This window comes from Ambystoma mexicanum, chromosome 8 (genome assembly GCF_040938575.1).
Source record: "Ambystoma mexicanum isolate Mex_15411 chromosome 8, UKY_AmexF1_1, whole genome shotgun sequence".
Taxonomy (NCBI): domain Eukaryota; kingdom Metazoa; phylum Chordata; class Amphibia; order Caudata; family Ambystomatidae; genus Ambystoma; species Ambystoma mexicanum.
Window position 1 is genome coordinate 862,912,146 of NC_090929.1, and position 18,114 is coordinate 862,930,259.

Consider the following 18,114-nt stretch of genomic DNA (forward strand, 5'->3'; position numbering starts at 1 on the left):
CCCTTCCCCACGATGGTTCACTCGAGCGTAGCACAATTTCTGCCTTCTTTAGCACGAGGATACAAGCAATAGCATCAGGGCTTTCGATGCACAAGTCTCCTTGCTCTTGGTCTCTCCGTCCCGACGGTCTGATGCAACCAAAAAAAACAACAATTTCCTTTCCTCTTTAGATTTTCACAAGTATTCACTTTAGGCAATTCCCTATTCACCCCGGAACCCCCCTCCCGCTCCCCCCCTCAGCTGGGCTCAGATTCCTTTAACACAAACCCTCAGCCGGGCTTGCACCAATATCAATTTTACATCAAATATCAAGGACCACTTTGATTTCCCAATTCCTTTTCTTAGTTACCTTTCAGTTGGATACTTGACAGAGACTTTTGAATGAGCGCCCACGTGATACCGGACTACTCTGTCTATGGTATTGTATCTTAGCTTCAAAGTTCAGTCACTCATCTGCTGTTTTTTAATTATATTTACATCTCTCGCCACATATGCTTCATACGCTGTTCTCTTCAATTTTCTTTAAACAAGGTTTCAGCTTGCAACCTTGGTTTCCTCACAGACCGGTCTGGTATCAGTCTCCCCAACTCACCGGCTGTGCTGACTTCACTGGTGCTGCTTTGTTGAAGCAGACAAGAACAGTACCACTGCGGCAAACGCTTCTCTCCACCTTGAATATCGACACAGGCGAGGCCCGGGTACCTGCGACACAATGCAGGCTTCTTCATCTTTGATCCAGGTCTTATGGTGTATATTCTCAAAGGCTCATGAAAGATCTGGTCTTTCAGTGAAAAGGTCAAGGGCACTTCCCTCCTTGAAATCCTCTTTGCTCTCGCCGTCTTCCGCCTTGTATTACACTGCCATCTTGGAACTGCTGCTTCCTCATGTGCTTTGCCTCGCTCAGTGGGCTCCCCTTTTTATCCTTGTGGGGAAGTTTGAGAAGTCAGGTGTGTGTAATGATCAATAATTGCCCGACCCTGCCTGACCATTGTATTGGGACACGTCGGGTATACGGCTCGGGTGTTAGTCCGGTCCCTCTCACAGTGAGCTGTCCGTGAGAAAGTGTTTGTGTAGAGAAAGGGTGTGGGGGGGGGTTGAGTTAAAGTATCCTACCTGGTAGGATGGGGTAAAAGATGCTACAGGGGAGGGGATAGTGAGTCTCGCCATCCAGTGTCGCACTTCCACTCCCTGAACACCCCCTCATTCAGGTGATCCTCCTGCACTGGTCCAACGGCAGGAACTGGATCCAAAAGCGATGGCCGTGTCCTGGCCACCTGGATGACAGATCCCTCTGGATTAGCGGGTGAGACACCTTCAGGTTTCTCACGGGGGTACATCAAGTATGCAGGCACGATTAATTAAAAAGCAATATTGGAATGGTTGGACAGGTTGGAAAAGCCTCATCTCATGGTGCAGGGGCTACATCAAGTAAGCAGGTAAAAATAGGTAAAAGGCGGCATTGGAATGTGTGCACAGTCCAGCAGAGCCTCACCTCGTGGTGCAGTGGTTTAGGGGGCTACATTGGTAAATCAAAACTTGGGCGCAAGTTATGAATATGAAGACACCGATAGGAGTGGGTGAAAGGAGCAATCATCCAGGTCGATCAGGCAATATAGAGCAAGTGGGGGGATCAGCAGGTTTGTGTGCCGCTTGGACAGACGTAATCCTTATGAGGAGGGCCTCGTGGAGGTACCAAAGGGGCTTCAGTTTGGGCATAGACTAAGCAAAATGCACTGAATGGGGCTGGCTCTGGGATAGCAGCTCCAATGCTGGGAGAAGCTGGGAATGGCAATTTTTAGAAGCAAAGGCCTCCAGTTTGGAGCACACCAGCCCTACTGTGCTCACCTTCTGTTCCGCACTTGTCGTCTGGGTGCAGGTTCTCCACAAGGCAAGGTGTTGAAGTGGATATGCCTTGGGTCCTGGGGTCTGCAACCATCGTGGGGGAAAAAATAATACATTTACAAATAGAGATGTTAACTTCCTTAGGAGGATATGCCGTAAAGTCTATTGAAAAAGAGACCATAAACCAACCAATAATTTGTTATGAAGACCCTTATAGCATACTGTCTTGTCTCCATGATCTGGGGATATTTGCACAGATTTTATGTCCTCTCTTACAATAGACCAGAAACCATTTTTATGGCTAATACAGTGAATGTCTTTATTGGTCAATTAATTGGATATTCATTGTTTTTGCCGACCACCTTTGATACCTTTACCATGTAAAGGACATTTGGGGTAACACACTCAACATGGGCGTCTGTGTATAAGGTGTTCTTTTGCAACCATTATTCTCATTACGAGAAGACCGATTTCCTTTGCCTTAAATGCTGAAAGTATTTCTACTGGTGGCATTTACTACAGAGTCATCATTGCAGCAAGATGGAACTCAATGATGGTTCACTTATTGGGCTGTAGTCATGTTAGGCATGTCACAGCAATGTTGAGTGTAGTGAATGGTTGTGGCTTCCTACTTTCGTGTGGGAAGATTTTGCATTGATTTCAGTTCATGCCTTGGGTTCCGTTTTTGTCAATGAAATTCTTCATAATTATCAATTCTTTTAGTTTAACGTCGCTTTGTAATTTTTCTACTAAGTGATTTCATGACTGTTGCCAGTGAGTTAAAATGTTTGGAAGTATTTCCACAAGATTGACAACCTTTGACAAAGAGGGTGTCCAAAAGATGTTTTTTTTTCATTTTCTTTTCTCGAGTTGATCTGTTGGACAATTGTTCTGAATGGTTGCTGTGAGCATTTTGGTCAGCAGCAAGATAGTTTGTGCTGTGCTTTGCAAATGTCATGGGGCATCTGTTTTTCTTTTAGAGCCCATTGGTTGGAAGGCGGCTGGTTTTCAGAGATGTAGCAAGTCTGTAACTACAGGTATTTGCATGCTTGCCACAGCAGACCAATGTACTTATGCTGAATAATTGTGAATTCGCCCACCTTTTCATGTTTGTTGAATGAGGCACCTCAAATTGGTCCATAAATTCAACAAGTTTAAAAGTCTGGTTGTTACTGCTGGCAAGATTGGTTTTCACATTTGAGGTAGAATGTGATGAAGGTCTCCCTGTAGGTTTGACCAGGTTATTGTCCACTTGAGCCTTTTTCCCATTGTTTCCTTGTATAAACAACTTTCTGGCAGGACATCAGAATTAGCCAAAAATATGTCCAATTTGACTAACAAATGGTCAGTTCAATATTAAAAACCTAAATGCAGAAAGCGGATGAGGGGCATGGCACGCCTGACTAGCTTTGGGGGCCAACTTAGTCTGTCTCCCCCTAAGCACCTCTAGCCCTCCTCCCAGCTCTACATGTAGCACACGGCAATAGGAAAAGTCTCGGTACATTGCAAATAATGTGGGCAGAAGACTTATTCAAGACTTAATCATGTCATCGTCCAAAGATGAAGGGATGGGGTAACGCGATGGTCAGTGGCCCCCTTACCTCGAATAGGAAAAAGAACTTCACCTATCATCAGCTGAACATTCAAACAGTGCCACTTGAGCGCAACTTTAACTAATTGCTAGAGTACCATAATCATCAGTCTGTGAAGTGTGGTTTGCCATTCCTTAATGCAAAGCCCTTGGAAAGATTCAAGAGTAAGAGCCTTTGTTCTACACAGAAAATATGTATTGTACCGCTTATGATAAAGGTAATGAGCCACATACATTAATGTAGCACATTTTTTTAAAATGTGTAATAGGGTACTTTGTATAGCATAGTCTCTTATGAACCAGTCTCATCATGGTAAAAGTAGATTTTTTGTTTTTCAAGGCATAACAATGTTAGTCTGTTAAAATAGGTTTCCTGACAAAGCCTCTATTACGCTAATCTACTGTGTGTTAATCTGCTTTCAAAATAGGTTTTAGACCTCAAGCCCATCCCTTACAACACAGGAGAGACTTGACCAGTGCTGTTACAAAGAGAAATCCCAATACCCAAGTCTAAAATCGGTTTTCCTTGGATGCATTCATCTTTTGGAAACCTTTATTTTTAAGTGCTCATGCATCAGCAAATGTGATTTAGTGCTGACTGCAGTTGTGCGTGGATTCAACACTTGTTTAGTGAACAGCCATATGTTAAATTGCTTGCAAAAGGACATCTGGTTAGCAGGGCAATGGGCAGGGAATTCTAATATTGTGCAGCTATTCTTCAGCCCATCCTCCTTAGGCACATTTTGTGGCCATTGACCACCTAAATGGCATGGAATGTAGATGTTGTGATTGAACATTGGGATTTGAATTTAGGAAAAAAAGGTTAAAGCAATTCTTGTTACTGGCATGTTTTAATTTGCCAGGATGTTAAGCTGTTTAGGAAGTTACAAGGTTCCAATGTTTAATGTCAATATCCGCCTAAATTGAAAAAACAAATCGGTAGAATATTATATTTTTAAGTCACTGTTAGAAATATTGATATGAATTTCCTTTAATCAGATAATTTCATAATTTGAAAAATGCAACCTTAAGGTGACTTAAATGGCTGAGTGAATTACATGGGTCATTTGACACCCAGAAATCTGTGCTGTTTTTTTTTTCATAACATATTGTAATGGATATATTGATTTGAAAAAAACAACAATGCAATAATTATAAATTAAAACGCGGTGGAATGTCTCTTAGAATGTTCATGGGTTGGGGGAGTTGTTGCTGGTCTTCTAGCCATTGATGATGGTCCATCCAGGTCGCAAGCGGGTATCAATCTTGTCTTTGGCGTGCTTTGAATGAGATCCGGCGATCAGTAAAGTGGGCTACTTTGGAGCCATCTAGTGAGTGGGGGTCTCTTTGTAAGTGCTGGGTATTTGGTCGCATAGTCCATGAATGGGTCCCATGTGTTCAGTGTTCTGTTCAGGGAACCTGATCGTATTGCCATGATTTTCTCGGCTACTGCTATGTCCCAACATTTGGCCCACCATAAGGCTATCGAGGGGCCACTTTCGTCCTTCCATAGTCGGGCCATTGCAATTTTTGCGGCTAGGATTAGGTGATTGCATAGACAGGGTATTTGGCCTGAGATCGGGAATGCTCCGTCTCCAGTTGCGCCTGGGACGATTCCCGGATCCCAGGGTATGGAAAGGCCGGTGATTTCTTTGATATGTTTTAAAATTTCCTTCCAGTATGTCTCTGCCTTTGGACAGACCCACAGCAAGTGGAATAGTGATCCGGGGACTGGGCAACCGCGCCAGCAGATATCAGGGATATCCGGGTTGGCTTTATGAATTTGAGTTGGGGTGATATAGTATCTAAAGCAAAGTTTGTAACCCCCTTCCCTGTTCGTGATGCATTGTGAACTTTTGTGCAATCTGTCCCATATTTTCCCCCATTCTGCCCCCGCTAGTTCTCGCCCTAGGTCCTTTTCCCATTCTAGCATGTATCTTTCTTTTTTGCGGGGTCTGATTTGTCTAATAATCGATAGATGGTTGAGGTCTTGCCCCTGCTAGTTGGTGTTGTTAGCGAGAGCTCCAGCGCTGTTAATTTTCTGGAGCTTCTTTCTCTGGTTATCCTGTGTGATATCCAGTGCCTTATTTGGGTATAGCGGAATCTCTCCCGCTCTCCCACTCCAAATTTTATTTTGTATCTCTCGAACGTGATTGGTGAGCCCTCTTCTATGAAGTCACTTGTTTTACCCAGGCCACCCTCCACCCAGGCTTGAAAATCGCGCGGGGGGGTTTCCTGGTGAGAATTCAGGGTTATTCCAGATGGGGGTAAGGGGTTCCAAGGCGCTCCGAATGCCCCATTTCTGAGCTGCAGCCTTCCAGCAATGGACCGTTTGTCGTGGCTGATAGGGGACCGCTAATTGCCTGTGGCTTTATGTTTGGTAGGTGTGGGAGATCATGTAATGGGGTAGGGCACCAGGACTCTTCGATTTGCCTCCATTTCGGGGGGGTCTGTTTCTTGCACCCAGGAGAATGCGTGAGATAGTTGAGCGGCTAGGGTGAATCTGGCCATGTCAGGCACTCCCAGCCCCCCCTGCGGTTTCCTTCTAAGCATAATTCGTTTAATTTGAGGTCCCCCCCCCCCATACAAATTCTAGTATTTTCTTTTGTAGAGTTTTTATGGCTGGACCAGGGATTTGTATTGGTAGTGCAGCGCAGTGGTATAGCCATCGGGGAATCGGGTTCATTTTGACGGCGGTAATTCGCCCGAACCAGGAGATTTCCTGCTGCTTCCACCTTTTAAGGTCGTTCTGCAGGTTGCGGATTAGTTGCGGGATGCTGTGCGAGTACAATCGTGTTGGGTCTCTGGTGATTTGGACCCCCAGATATTCGATTGCACCCTTGGCCCATGGGATTGGTGACAGTGGTGTTAGGGAATCTCTCTTGCGAGGAGAGGTTGATGGCTAGTGCTGAGGATTTGGACAGGTTCACCTTGAATCCTGATAGGGCCCCGAACTCCCTGATTTCCTCCCAAAGCGCACTCAGGGATGTCACTAGGTTTGAGGCAGTGATTAATGTGTCATCTGCATATAGCGCGATTTTGTATTCTTGGTCTCCCACCGTTATCCCCTTTATACTCCCGTTTTGTCTGATTCTGGCGGCAAAGGGCTCCATGGACAGGGCGAAGACCAGGGGCGATAGTGGGCAGCCCTGTCTGGTGCCTCTAGATATGTGTATGTGTTCTGACCTGGTGCCATTGATTCGTAGTTGCGTTGTGGGGACTTGGTAATTAGCCATGACCCATGTGGTGAAGTTGGGGCCAAAGCCGAAGTGTTTGAGAACCGCTTGGATGTATCCCCAGTCCACCCGATCGAAGGCTTTGTGAGCGTCTAATGAGATCACTGCCATCCCCATCTTTGTTTTGTAGGCGCTTTCAATTAAATTTATTGTTTGTCTTATGTTATCACGAGTCCCTCTTCCCAGAATAAATCCTGTTTGATCTTGGTTAATTAGGAACGGGAGGGCCGGCCCCAGTCTTATGGCTAGTACTTTGGCGAAGAGCTTGCCGTCATTGTTCAGGAGTGATATTGGGCGGTAAGAGTCAGGTAATTCGTGATCCTTCCTGGGTTTATGTAGCAGGACTGTGATCGATTCAGCCATTTATTTTGTGACTGATCTTGCTGATCGGAAGGGGTAAATAGGGCGGCTAGTTGGGGAGCTAGTATTCTGGCAAATTTTTTGTAAAAGATTGCGGATAGGCCATCTGGACCGGGAGCCGTGGATTTGAGGGTCTTGATAAATTCGATAATTTCTTCAGTATTGATAGGGGCTTCCAGGAATTCAAGCTGGGTTGATATTTGGGGGGGGAGGGGGACATAGCATTCAGGTGTTCCGGTAGCTTGTCTAGAGCCGTGGGATTGCCGGGCATTATTGACTTGTGGTATTTCATCAGTTCATTGATTTTATCCGTCTCGAAATAGAGCAGCTTCCCATCTTCCCTTCGTAGCTTAAGAATATTGTTTTGGCCGTGTATCGTTCTTAGTTTTTGCGCTAATATTTTATTAGCTTTGTTCCCTTTGTTGTAATAGAACTGTTTTGTATACGCTAGTGATTTGGCCGTTCGGTCTGCGCAGTGCATATCTAGAGCTATTTTCGCCTTCCTCAGGGCTCTTTCTATTTTTCTGGTGTAGCGTGCTTTTAGCTGGGATTTTAATTGGAGCACCTCTTTTTCCAGCTTAGTTGTTGCAATGTTTGATATCCTTCTTTGTTCCGCACCTGCCCCGATTAGCGAGCCTCTTGACTACCGCCTTCATTGCGTCCCAGATGATGTTGATGGGGGCGGACTCCGTGATGTTCTCTTTCTGTGCTGGTTTTTTAAACGGGTGTCAGTTTGCAGCAGTTCTCTGCAAAGGGCTCTAGCTGTACCTGAATACAAAGCTTGCACATAGCAGATGGAATAATATGAACATGTAGGACCAGCTAATACACATTCACATATTTATATCGTGTTTTTACCACAGAGCTGTCCTGACCTGGCTGGAATAGAGGAAATAAGAGCGATGTATGATATGTACAACTAACTGTGCTGAATTTAATAAAGCATACGTTTAGCATACAATAAGTCACCCAAACATTATGGCATTACATCCAAATCTCTCGGAATTCGAGGGTGAAGCCCTCATGAGTAGTCTCCTGGAATTGATTGACTGTTAGTACTCTGAAATGTGCATAATTGGATTAAGTTTCAAGAATAAAACCATACAGCATTCCAAAATCTCCCTTATGTTAAGTGCCGGATGGCCCATGAAGCAAACTGACGCACACCAGAGGGATTATAACAACCTTCTTTATTCGGGTACAACGGGATACTCAGCCCTTTCCTTTTCTCCTCCCAACTCCTATGTCAGGAATACCCATGTGACCCTGCCACTATCTTAAAGAGACAGGATGCGCTAACAACATCCCTGGACAAATGTCCTTGCTTCCCCTTAACATTCTTCTACCAGGCAAAGTGGCCTCCGGATGGTTAGTTGTGGCGAGGTAGCGGTGGCATTGCTTGCTGCCAGCCTTGGACTGCCAGGTGCTCTGCTACGTGGTGGTAGGACGATCCAGGAGGGATCCACAGATCGTCCCGAGACTTATCCTCCCTCTTAACAAAATGTTTAAATAATGAACTGTTCCGTGTTGCTTCCTTTTCAGAATTCACAGCTGTCAACATAGTCCCTTTGGCGGCGGTGACCTGAAGGGGGTTCGCTGACGAACCGCAAGTCTGTTTTCCGGGACATTTCTTGCTTTACCAGCACTTCATGTCCCACTTGAAACTCTTTCGGCTTGGCTCCCCTCCTCTCGTCGGTTTCCTCTCGGGCTTGTTCCTTTCGCTCAGCGTCCCTTCTGATGACGTTAGGGTCGGGTTCCTGTTGACTCATCAGGTGTCTCACGATGCGGGTGCGCACTTGGTAGTTTATCATTAACTCTGCCGGGGTCTTGTTGGTGGCCTCATGAGGCGGGCCCTCTATAGGGTTTTCATGATCAAGGCCATAAACCACTCAGCCATTCCATTGGCCTCTGGCCACCGGGGTGTGATTTTTCTGGTGGACAAATCCCATGTGTTTGGCACAAATCGCAAATTCATGGCCACTGAATGGCGGGCCATTGTCGGACTTGATGGTATTAGGTATACCCCACTCGCTTATTTTGTCGAAGATCGCTGCCACTATCGGAAACCTTGAGTGTTCATCTATGAAGAGTAACGGATACTCTCCCGATTCAAGGGGGCCGTAAAAGTCTACAGCTGCTCTTTCGCAGTGGTGTTCAGGGATCTGCTTTGGCTCGATTGGAGTCAGAGCTTCGGAATGGGAACCACACAAAGCACCAGAGCTGTCTTTTTGTGTTGTCCGCTCCTCTGTGGCCCTCGTGGGCTGTTTTGATAACTTCAGACCGGAGAGTGGCTGGGACGACAAGTCTGCACCTTCCAGGAGTATAGTTTTATCTTTTACTGCTAGCTCCGTGTGCAATTTGGCCAGCCTCTCTAGTTCACCCTGCACACTCCTGGATGATTCAGTACGGCGCGCCTGTAGTCCTTCCACTTATTGTTCTCTGTCAGGCTGATCGCCAGGGCCATGGATGGGTCTGCTGCTGATGGCTTCAAGGAAAATGGCCAGGGAAGTGCATTTGACGTCACGTAGTTGATGTACTCCGTGTCTCCGGACCTGGGCGTAGGCTTGCCTGCTGGGTGTCTCGACAGGTAGTCTGCCGGGTTGTTCTCTTCTCCGGGCCTGTGAATGATTTCGAAATCATATTGCTGGAGCCTGATGCCCCAGAGTTCGATCAGTGGAGGGGGGGCATCTTGGTTCTGGGGTTCCGAATCTATCACAAAGTTATGGAAGTGTTTGCACGCCCACACCGCTGCCAGGCTCTCCTTCTCGGCCTGCGAGTAGGCAGATTCAGGCAGGGCCAATGCTCGGCTGGCATAGGCCATGATGTATCGGGGGTGCGCGTTGACACCGTTGGTCTGGGCTAATATCGCACATAGCCCCAAAGGGCTTGCGTCCACTAGATCTGTGTGCCAGTCCGGGTCAAAATGGGTGAGACTCCGGGCTTCTCTCAGCACCTCATTTATTGTGTGAAAAGCCTCTTGACATTTGGCTGATTATGTGAATGGGGCATCTTTTTGCAACAGCCTCCGTAACAGCTCGGTGATGGAGTCGTAGTGTGGGATATATCTGGCACAATAATCTGCCATACCTAGAAATGATCGTACATCCGCTACTTGGCATGGCTCTTGTAGACTGAAGATGGTGGAGACCTTAATTGGTTGAGTTTGTTCGACACAGCAGCTTGTAGGTGAAATCATACCCTCCTCGGATGTTGAGGAACAGGCCGGACTGACGAGTCTATGTGTAGTTTGACGTGGGGGGACCTTTCATCCTGCCTAGCCCTTTGCACAGGAGCAATCAGGCAAACAAGAAAATGTAATTGCTGGTTATTTGAACACTTTTTGCAGTGAATCCGAAGTTTATTAGATCTTTTGCATCCTCTCCACCCCCGTAATTTATTGCAGACTGCTTAAGGATGGTATGTGTTCTTACAAATGAAGCTGAAAAGAGCCACTTAACTTGTGTTCCATTGTTCGCTTTATCAAATGGTGTAAATGCAGGCATCTATATGGAATTAAGTGGTTCATAAGGCACTTGGCAGTGGCCCCTCAACTGAATAAATTCAACAACCAGTTGAAATGCAAATTATTTCATTCATTTCACTGGTGGATTGGTGATATTGACAATATTAAAATAAAAGTTGGACCGGCATAACGCAAACATGCATGCGGTTTTCTTTCTTCAGAAAAACAGTACTTTGTGCTATGGCTCTGATACATAATGTCGATGGCATCTAATGTGACCAATTGGACTAACCCAAATGCATTCTGCGTGATTTGCAGACTTCACAGCGTACATAGTCATCTAAAGACTGTATTTCGAATACGGCTGCCGTTAGTTTCAGCATTTTCTCATTTCCTATTTTCTGATTTCAAAATGTTACTCCAATTGAGACTGGAGGAATCCCAGCATAAGCCTAAATACTTGCCTTCTAATAGCTTCCTTGCTCTCATTCTGTTAACTCTGCGGAACACCCTGGAGACTTGGCAAATGTCTTTGTAACATTTAGGTGTCTTGTTCATATACTATGAACGGTTGGAGCATGAAACACAGAATATGAGACTAAGTTTAATATGTAAGCGCATTTATCATAAAATGTTGTCATTGCCTGCTTTAAATTTATATATTTGTGTCAGGTTTTTTGCAGTTGTGCCAGTGCTCCAGATAAGATTTTGATGTTGGGATTAAAATTATTTTTGGGGAGTAAAAATGTAAGTCCAATTCCCAATGGGAGTATTTTAGAAGTGATTGAAAATGTTTTAACTGGGATACGGAAATGTTTTTGTGATATTTATTTGCACCCATTATTCATGCACATTAAAAGATATATGTAGTTCTCCAGCATAGGGTCTGGCATGAATTCACATGCTCCTGAATATTCCCCGTCGTCAGGCTGGGAATCCTCGGTAAAAGAAGAGAACAGTTTCACGTTCACTTGCAAACTGTCTTTCTCGTTTAAACCAATCACTGTCCTCTGGGTCATACTGCCCCCATCCAATGGCTGTTCTCTCCGTAAGCCCCTCCTATGGCAGCCATCTTCAGATTTTTACTGCACACTTCAGTGTTGGGAGTCCTCGAGTTTGCTCTGGAGCTACTTCTACGTTTTATTGTGTCTTTGATGGAAAAAGTTTCCATTTTTGTTTCGAAAGAGCCTGTGTCCCCTCTTCTCCATCTGCCGAAAGCAGGGATCCGTTGTCAGTGAATTTCGCGCCCCTCAAGCGCGAAGATCGTCAAAGATTCCAGAAAGCCATTGGGCCTACTTTGTGCCCTCTGACCACGACGGAAGGATAGGAGGGAAGATCCCTCTTTAAGCCCTGCACCAAGTGCGGTCTACAGAATGTGTTTGTTGAGGACATGCACCTGCAATGCCTCTACTGCCTGCATCCGGACCACAAGGAAGTGGAGTGCGAGATATGCCTTGGCTTCTCCAAGAAGATGACGAAGGCTAGGCACAGTAGACTGATGGTGTGGCTGAATGCCAAGGCCTCTGGCCTGTGCTCCAAGCAGGGTCATGGCTCACTCGGGACCGGCCGGTCCGAGGAGCAGTCTTCTAAGTCCTTTGAGGGTGCCTCATCTGTGGGGGCCCAAGACAAGGCCAAGAACTGCAAGTCTGAGTACACCGGGTTCACTGCGTAAGTGGGTCCCAAGGTGGACAGGGTGCGATAGACGTCACCCTGCGCCTCCATTGCCCGCCAGCAATCGTGCTCCTCCTCGAAAAGGAAATCATCCAACCCGGCTCAACTGCGGGAGAAGCCAGAGAAGCCGCGGAAGGAGGAGAAGGCTGAGCTGCCCAAGAAGGCCCAATCGGCACAGGGTAAGACTTCGTCGATGATTGAGTTGGTGGCGGCTGGTCTCATGGCAGCTAAGGGGGCTGGCCCTGTCAAGGTAGCGCAGAAGGTATCCCTGCCCTGAGGCACGAAACCGCTGCAGTGACTTTGGCAAAGTCTGCTGGCATGCCGGAAAAGGGAAAACCCGCAATAATTTAAATGCAATTAATACGTTTTTACAGTCCTAACTCACCAAGGCATAGGTAAAATCTGTCTCACCTCTACATAACATAGAGTAACTCATTGCCACTTGTTCGTATCTGAACAGCTTTTATTATTAGGATGTAGGTATTTCTTTTTTATATTCAATTGCTTTCTGAATATATCTTGGACATAATCAATACATTAGACAAAGTCCATGAGGTCATACAAATGTGATTTCTTGCAAACAAACCAGTGTCTAAAAAGCACATAGTGTCTCAATAGCACAGTGTAAACAAATCAGATTAATACATGAAAAGGTCTTGCATGAAGAACACAGTATCGGCATATAAGATTTAACCAAAAAGAGAAAAAGATTGTGTTCAACACAGGGTAGGCAATGACTAGCCGTAGTACATGTGTACATTCTCCGTGATCAAGTATTACTTCCTTTAATCAATGATCCATATTAAAGATGTACTCCCTATGTTATAAGTAAGACTGAATCGGGCTTGGACCTGGAGTACAAGTCCTTGTGGTACCAAAGAGTGGCATCCACATCAGTTGTCCCAAGGGTGTGTGTGCTATCACACTCCTTCGTAGAGACCTGGTAAGAGGTCTAATGGTGCGAGGCAAAAGTGTGATCTGATGGTAGGTCGAAGTCTAGATAGTAAATCAGGGTAGTTGTTCTAAGATGGGGGATATTAAGGGCACTTGGAGTGCGGCGTCCCCAGACGTTTCGGCTAGTTGAGGTGGAAGCCGCCTTCTAGGGCCGATGTCTCCCTGTAGGTGGGACACGTGGAGAAAAAGAGAAGAGCAAGGAGATGAGGCTATTAGAGGAATCCATACCTAATTGTGACTGTATAAATGCAAAAACATTGAGTGCAATGTGTGGTGCCGTGGACCAGCGGTCACCGACCTTTAAAAACAATCCTTTTAAGTGGGTTCCCCCGTTAGTGATGAGGGAGAAGCATAGCAAAATGTGGAATCTCAGGCTGTCATCAGGAGTGGTAGGACAGCTGGGGAAGGAAGGCATAAAAATGTCGCCCAGAACGCCCTGGGATGGAGCACATAGAGTAAGAGCAAAGTGGAGTGAAGTAAAATGGACCCACGGGACGTGGATTACCTGCTCTTGCAGGCTCAACCCCCAAATCAATGTGGGGGAGCTGTCAGAAGCGCCTGTAGTCGCGTGTATGCCAGTGTCTGTGCATGCAGGGAGAGAAGCACACAAAACATGCCAAGTAAGGAGGGCGGCTTCATTGGAAGAATACCAAGGGAGAAGTCTTCAGTTTTCAAGCCATCCCGCAGATGTGGCGAGAAAGGAGCGTACCTGGAAATATGCTAATGCAGACTGAATCGGTAGTTCGGCTGTGGCAGGCTGATGAGCTGTGACTGCTGACTATGTACTGAACGCCAGAGCTGTGTCATTGCAAGTAATGCGCATGACTACACAGGCAGTGTTGTAGGAACATGCGCAATGAGGCCCAGAGTCATGGAAACTGGCTGGCTGTGCGCGTCATAGTGCAGGGATCCCGAACGGGAGAAGATGCAGCTAACCAGGTCTGCACAGTGTAGGTGAGGGTACTGGTATACAACTAAATGCTCAGAACCCGGACAACACCACCACCATGTTTTACATCAGGAAACAAGTGGAACTCGATACCCGGTGCTCTCCAAGGAGGCGCTGGACGTGTGGCGTTGGGCCGTCGGACAGGGAATGTTCCTCGTCGCTGTTCACCTGACTGTAGTCAAGAACCCATTGCAGTCTCCCTCAGCAGGGAACTGCGCTCCAGCCATGAGTGGGAGCTTTGTCAGGTTCAGGTGGACCACCTATTCGCTGATTGGGGCAGGCCCCAGATTGATCTTCTTGCATTGGAGTTCGTCGCCGTCGCAAAAAGTTTGCCAGCAGGTTCCACTAGCCGAGGAGCCTGGGGGGACGCGTTCTCCTTTCCGTGGGAAGTACTGTTCCTGTACGTGTGTTGTTCACCCATTCCCTCTCCTGATATGAGTCATCAGCATGCTAAAACGGTGTCTGTGCAAGATGATACTCATCGCCCCGGCGTGGCTGAGGCAGATTTAGTGTCCAGACCTCATGAGTCTGTCAGCGTCGCCCCCAGTCAAGCTGTCGGGAGTTCTGGATCTTCTCACCAGGGAAGGGGGCGCAATCCTGCATCACGACCTAGGATTGCTGAACCTAAGGGCTTGGCTCCTGCAGCCCTAGAGTTTGGTGGATACGAGTTGCCTGCGAACTGCAGAGAGTTCCTCGCCAAAGCCAGGGCGTCATCAACTTTGAAGTGCTATGGTCACAAGTGGAAGCGTTTCACTACTTGGTGCCGGTTGCATAACATTACCCCTCTGAGGGTCATGGCCCGGCAAATTCTTCCATACTTGCTCTCCTTGACCATGTCCGGCCTGGCACACGCTTCTGTCAAGGTGCATCTCCCACTACACGAGGTCTCCAGGAAGATCTTCATTATGGTCTCATCGACTCGTCAAGGAGTTATTCAAAGGACTTTTTCGATCTTTCCTGCTGGTGAAGGGTCCTGCCCCGGCGTGAGAGCTCAACGAGGTGCTCATGGGGGGGGGGGGGCTTCAAGCCCATGCATCAGGCTCCACTGAAGTTCCTCTCATGGGAAACGGCTTCCCTTGTGGCTATCAAGTCTGCCAGGAGGGTGGGTGAGATCCAGGCCCTATCCTGCAAGTACCCATACCTGACTTTTCACAAATCAACGGTGGTGCTGCGGATGCACCCCTCTTTCATGCCAAAGGTTCCTCCGGAATTCCACATCAATGAACTTTTGCTGTTACCTGTTTTTTCCTGAAACCTTCATCACCGGCTTAAAGGGCCTTGCACTCGCTGGACGTTACTCTTGCCTTAAAGTTCTATGTGACACGCACAAAGACTTTTATGAAGACTTCACAACTGTTTGTGAACTTTTGTCCTGTGCACCATGGCAAGGCCTTGCCCAAGGCTTCCATCTCAAGGTGGCTCTACGGCTGCATCATGCATTGTCATTGGTTGGTGAACTGACCGCTGCCCGGCCGTCCAAGAGCCCACTCTACTGGAGTGATCGCTGCAACAATGGTGTACCTGTCTGGTGTGTCCCCGCTGGACATCTGCAGGGCTGCTACGTGGCGATCCACGCACACCTTCACAAAGTTCTACTGCATCGACAGGGATTCCAGGGAGAAGTCCAGAGTAGGCCAAGAAGTGCTACGCAACCTGTTCGCTTAAGGTGAATCTCCTCCGGAGGTAAAAGTAATTGCTTCTGTTGAGCCTTGCCACTTCTGTGGTTGTGTGATGTTGTACTGCTGTGTATTTGTTATTCATGAGCATGTGAATCCATGCCAAACCATATTCTGGAGAAAGAAAAAGTTACTTACCACTGCGGCTCTTCTGGTCATACTGCCACTTTATGTGCTTACAAATCGGAAGATGACTGCCATTGGATGGGAGCAGTATGACCCAGAGGACAGTGATTGGTTTAAATGAGAAAGACAGTTTGTTAGTGAAAGTGAAACTGTTTTCTTTTACTGAGGATTCCCACCCTTACGACAGGGAATATTCATGAGCATGTCAATCTATGCCAGACCCATGCTTGAGTATTCATCCCACGGCCGAGAAGTTGGGAAACTAGGGGTGAAACTGTTCTTTTATATATACATTTCCTCAATCACTGTAGTCCCTGAAAAAGAGGATAAAAATGTGCTCAAAACTTTAATGCTGGAGAACAATAGTTACACGTAAGTAACTTGTTCTTTTCTTCCTGTTGTTCTAAGTTCAGTACCAGTCCAAAAATATCCATGGAGATGTGTGGGTGAAAGCAAGGGCACAAGGTCCTATGTACCGGTACCTATTTTATGTTGGGGGTATTGTTACTCCCTATTTTTATATTTTGGGGGTATTTGCCTATTTTTAGAGAGTAAAAGTGGCAGCTACACCTCTGATCTGTAGGGCTGGTTGTTACATTTGTGCATATTTTGAACTATAAACCCATGCAAACAAGGGGATGCTAAAGTTATTTATAGCTAATATGAACATACTGTTTTTCAGAGGAACTGGGATTGTTGAAGGCTATGGGGCACATCTTTTCCAAGCTCCAAGAGTACCACAAATAATGGGCTTTCATGATAACATTGTCATGCTTGATGAAATGACCCTGCGTCACATGGTCCAGGACTGCACGTCTGTAAAAACCCAGTTACTCAAGCTGAAACGATTACTGCAGGTTAGTACCTTTACTTTAACTTGATTTTTTTTTTAAAGGCAGGCTATTACTACAGTTTCTTGGTGATGGTTTTTTTCTAATAGTTTTACATGATGTGTTTGTAGCCTACGTTGAAGGGCAGAAAAAGAAGACATCCATATTTTTATCTAAGAAGAAAAGTCCTCGATAAAGTTTATATTTCCGTATTTTACGATTTGCTTAATCGCAAACCAGGTCATATTTTCATTACTTGATGCAAACGCACATATTCACCTTAGAACAGATAAGCATCCTTTTTTAGTTAACTACATGTTTTCATACTTGTACACTCTTAATACTGGCTCAACCTGGTAAGCCTAATTTTTCATATTGCTGTAGGGCAGATATTTTTGAAGGTCTGGACAACATTGTATCGTCGGATTACACATTTTATTCAATAAGCTACTAAATTCATCAAACGCTATTATATGTAGATGCTGCTCTTTGATTGCAGTTTTTTATTTAGAGATAAGATGAGTGTTCTGAATAAAGCAGGTGCAGATTGTTTCACTGTGTTATGGCTTACATTTAAAAAAGAGCAATAATAACTCTGGTAATAACTCGATCTTGCTTACATTTTGGATGTGCAAATGTGCATTTGTTGAAGACCTCTATGGCCTGTCCTTGGAGGTCAGGGATTCATTTTTGAGAAGTGGGTTAATTATGTATTCAGAACTTGTTTTTTGATTGTTTGTAGCGATTTACTCCAGAGGATTACTGAAAGGTCTCTGATCCAATTTGGTTGGATGCTTTTGAAATTTATAGTTGTAGACCTCTGTTTATCCTAGGCCTTTGCTTTTTCCAGTAAAAAGTCATCTACTGGTGCTTTGAACACCATTGACATTCCTCTTATTGGGGAGCAGGTTCCTTCATATTTGTAAGATTTGAGAACGCTACGAACAGGATTTGAGGTTCTTTCTCTTCCTCTCACTGCTTTGTTGGGTCTCTTGATCACTTGCCTACTGAAAATCTTTTCTAATGCCTGCATTAGAGGACATTAGAAAAAGGGACATCATTAAAATTTAGAAAATGTGGGGTGTTACTTCCTCCATTCTGCTATGAAAACGACCGTTTAGCGGCAGCCCCATTTCAATTTATTCCAAACAAGTCTGTCTTCTATGTCGACCTACCCCTCTGTCCTCCTATGACCAAGGCTACCGGCCCTGCAAAATTATAATGAAGATTGGTGAGAAGGGACACATGTAGAACAGAATGAGGGGTGAGAAGTCTGAGTAGAAGACCTATTGGAAGGAAGAGTTGCATCTGTAGGTGAGGAGTTGGCCTGCAGGAGGGAAGCCATGCAAATGAGTTGCAGATGGTGAAAGTTTGAAAAGTTTGAGGTGCCACTGCCTAATTCTGACAGGACCCACT

At 45.9% G+C, this 18,114-nt stretch overlaps 1 protein-coding gene across 11 annotated transcripts in view; it reads left to right on the forward strand.

The window, feature by feature from the left end:
• Nucleotides 1–18,114, forward strand: part of CCSER2 (coiled-coil serine rich protein 2) — a 1,037,685-nt gene that overhangs the window by 545,771 nt on the left and 473,800 nt on the right. For all 11 annotated transcript variants that reach the window (XM_069610752.1, XM_069610751.1, XM_069610750.1 and 8 more), the window contains one exon: nucleotides 16,551–16,725. In XM_069610752.1, the coding sequence (XP_069466853.1) occupies nucleotides 16,551–16,725 (175 nt within the window). The remainder of the gene's footprint in view (nucleotides 1–16,550; nucleotides 16,726–18,114) is intronic.